At 34.6% G+C, this 3,614-nt stretch overlaps 1 protein-coding gene across 1 annotated transcript; it reads left to right on the top strand.

Moving 5' to 3' along the window:
- The first annotated feature begins 540 nt into the window (after positions 1-540).
- LOC129424159 (olfactory receptor 4E1-like) lies at positions 541-1,678 on the top strand. Its single transcript, XM_055180756.2, has one exon. It carries the CDS (start codon positions 541-543, stop codon positions 1,465-1,467), a length of 927 nt encoding a protein of 308 aa, XP_055036731.1. The 3' UTR covers positions 1,468-1,678.
- The last annotated feature ends 1,936 nt before the right edge of the window (positions 1,679-3,614 follow it).

Raw genomic sequence — 3,614 nt, 5'->3', positions numbered from 1 at the left:
ACAAGTGGTTGTGACACACATATAAAACGCCATGTTCGTCATGTTGGGTTCTAAAATATTATCCTTATTAAGTAAGAGGGAATGCAACCTGTACTACATATTAGGTGAAATCACTGCTGTATCTATTATTTATCTTCTTTGGTAAGTAAAAAGAATTTCAAGAGCAATTACTACAAACTTAAATAAAATACATATTTTAAATATGTTGAATATTAAACATGTTTTTATATTTCATCAAATAAAATATGGCTGAGAGAACAAGACCAATTAAAAAAGCAAAAACTGAAGACAGCCAGCCTGCAGTAAAACAGAAATCACATGTAAATATTTACAGGAAAATAGAAAGGGAAAACAAATTGAAAAATATATTTTATATACTGTAATAATAAAAGTTAAAACCATTAAATATAACTATATAATGAGCTTTGCTTTCTTTAGTATTTTTTACACATATTTACATAAAGTACTTGATGATGTTATTAATACATGTGCTATGTGTGTGTGCATCCTATTCTGTCTCCTGTTTTCTTTAGTTCACAGATGGACAATCAGACTTTCAAATACACCGTACTCTTAATTGAGGGACTGAAAATAGCACCTCAGTCCAACCATCTTGCCTTCATCTTTCTTTTGATAACTTACATATTTATAACAGTATTTAATATTGGGGTTTTGATTCATATCTTCTCAGAAAAAAGTTTACATGAGCCCATGCACATTCTGTTCTGTCACTTACCAATAAATGATGTGATAGGGGCAACTGTTGTTATACCACGCGTGTTGAAGGATGTCTTATCAGACCCATCCGCACGTTACATTACATATGTGGAGTGTGTTTCACAAGCTTTTTTTAACCATTTGTATGGAACAACATCTCACACCATTCTAATGATCATGACCTTTGACAGATATGTTGCCATATGCAATCCATTACGATACTCATCAATAATGACCAGCAAAATGGTGGTAAAATTATCAGTAGGAGCCTGGGGTGTTGCATTGGTGCTGGTGGGAATTCTGCTCGGCCTGACTATACGTCTGTCTCACTGCAGATCTGTGATTCAAAACCACATGTGTGATAATGCTTCACTATTTAAATTGTCATGTGAAAGTGTGGTGATTAATAATGTGTATGGATTAACTTTCACTGTGGTTTTACTCACCTCTTCAATGGGGAGTGTGTTTATAACATATTTCAGAATAGCCATGATATGCATTAAAAGTAAAAACAAAGCAACAAATAGTAAAGCCATAAAAACTTGCTCAACTCATTTGACTGTTTATTTAATTATGTTGATCTCTGGACTGATACCAATTATCCTCCATCGTCTCTCAGAAAACCCTGAAGGTAGAAAACTAGCTAGCATACTTTTCCATGTTATATCTCCAACATTGAACCCCATAATATATGGCTTGCAAGCCAAGGTAATAAGACAAAAAGTATTTAAACTTTTTACAAAAAAATAATTCATGTTATTATGATTTATGTTTATTTATTGCAGAAACAATCACTGTTATGGCATTTGTGTGTGGATTATGTCTTCTAAGTAGGAAATATATTAATTCATAATTTGTATGTCTATGTGATGTACAATAAACTATGTGCTATACTGTATGTATGAGGCAAATATGTTGTAATACTCTGTAAAATTCATGTACATGTATAATACAAATTACATAAAGCACATTTGGTATACACTAAACAGATGTTTGATTGTCTCAATAATAAGTGTTTAAGTAAACCTGTTAAGTCCCCCGCAAACTATAAAATTGATAGGCCTATGCCCACATCAAAATCTTTGCATCCCCTTAACTATTTGACCTGTGCTATGAAAAAATATGAAAGAAAACACTTGCCATTTTATTTTTCAAATTTAAGAATTAAAGGTGCAGTCAGGGACTTTTAGCAGCATCTAGTGGTTAGGCTGATTGCAACCAATGGCTCAGTCCAATGGTCACCTGTCCTTTTCGAAACGCATAGTAAAGCTATGGTAGGCGCCACAAGACAAAGATGTCATCATCTGAGACAATGTACTGACAAAATGTGCTCTATAAAACAGTTTGTCCATTTAGGGCTACTGTAGAAACATGACGTTGACTTCGGTGTAAGAGGAGCCACGGTGTACAGGTATGAAGATAAAAATGGCTCATTCTAAGGTAATAACAACATATCTATTTGGCATGTAAGGTCTTTACAAATCACTGAAAACATAATTATGTATATTTTTTCAAAAGATCCTTCTAATTTTTACACATTGCACCTTTAATATAAGTTAAAAATGAAAAGCGTTATAAATGTTTATGTATAGTGGAACTAAAATGTTTCATAAAAATGTTATAGATGTCTCATAAGAGCGCAGAAATCAATGGTCTTAAAGCCGCAAGTCTAATAAAGATATTTTTGTACATTTTACAAAAGATTGGGGCTTCTTTTCTCTTTATCATGATACATTTTAAAATATGGTCACTGGGTTGCTCCTAATGCCCCTACTATCTTGATGTAGAATGGGATAAAAAAAAGCTTTTGTTACCTAATGTATTTTTCTGTTAAATGAGATGAAAATATAATAGTATTAGGCATTTTTGGGGCGGCACTGTTGCCTCACAGCAAGAGGGTTCCCAGTTCGATCCCCGGCTAGGTCAGGTGGCTTTTCTGTATGGAGTTTGTATGTTCTCCCTGTGTCAGCATGGATTTTCTCCAGGTACTCTGTTCTACACTGAGGCCTAGGGAGGCCTGTGCCTCTGTAGACATGTCCCTGGCCACCCCTGTTGCCCCACTGTGCTGACCAAATAAAAAATGTATGAATTTATTATGATTTTACATGTGAGCCCTTATGTGATGCAACGTTCTACACGGGGACATTAAAGTGGCGCACCCAATCACCTGCGGTGCATTTTTCTCTATTCATTCCTTATATCTCCCGAATTTGTGAATTAGTGTATCATGTATGCAGGTTCGGGCACTGGTAAGGACTCTTGCTCACTTGACATTGGGACACTGTTCACTTTTTTTGTGACGTGGCTACTTCAGCGTGTTGTGATCATTCAGAGCTGTTGCTCATCAGCAACCGGCAAAATCAACATCTCTCTGACTTAATTTTTAAACAGGACATTGTGATAAACACTGTCATTATTTTCTTACATATCTGTGCATAAAATAGGAGGAATATGATAAAAATGTAAATATAATTGGATGTATTTGTACCCTGTACTGTATTTTTTATGTCCCTACCTTTTTTGCACCTGCACTCACACAAAATAAATTTGTATATGATTTTAAAGTAAAATAAAGTTTATAATCTTTAAATATAATGTGTTGCCTATTTTTTTAATGTGCCCCTCTGGCTAAACACTGGCCCCTTCTTGGCCCCCTAGTAAAATTTGTCTAGAACCGCCACTGATCAGGCAGCAATCTACCACTAATAATAAGCTTTTATTTTCCTCAAAATTACATTCAAAATATGTGCATACTGTAGGCTCAATGACAATGTTTTGCAATAGCAAATGTGAATGTGTCACAACAGAAAGATTTTACCGAGTCTGGTCACCGCCTAGGTCACTCTGCTTAGATGTGCCCAATTTATGCTTAGCTGTGACTTTATTTACTTTTTTTA

The sequence above is a fragment of the Misgurnus anguillicaudatus genome, chromosome 9 (genome assembly GCF_027580225.2).
Source record: "Misgurnus anguillicaudatus chromosome 9, ASM2758022v2, whole genome shotgun sequence".
Taxonomy (NCBI): Eukaryota; Metazoa; Chordata; class Actinopteri; order Cypriniformes; family Cobitidae; genus Misgurnus; species Misgurnus anguillicaudatus.
This window is presented reverse-complemented; position numbering and strand designations above follow the sequence as displayed.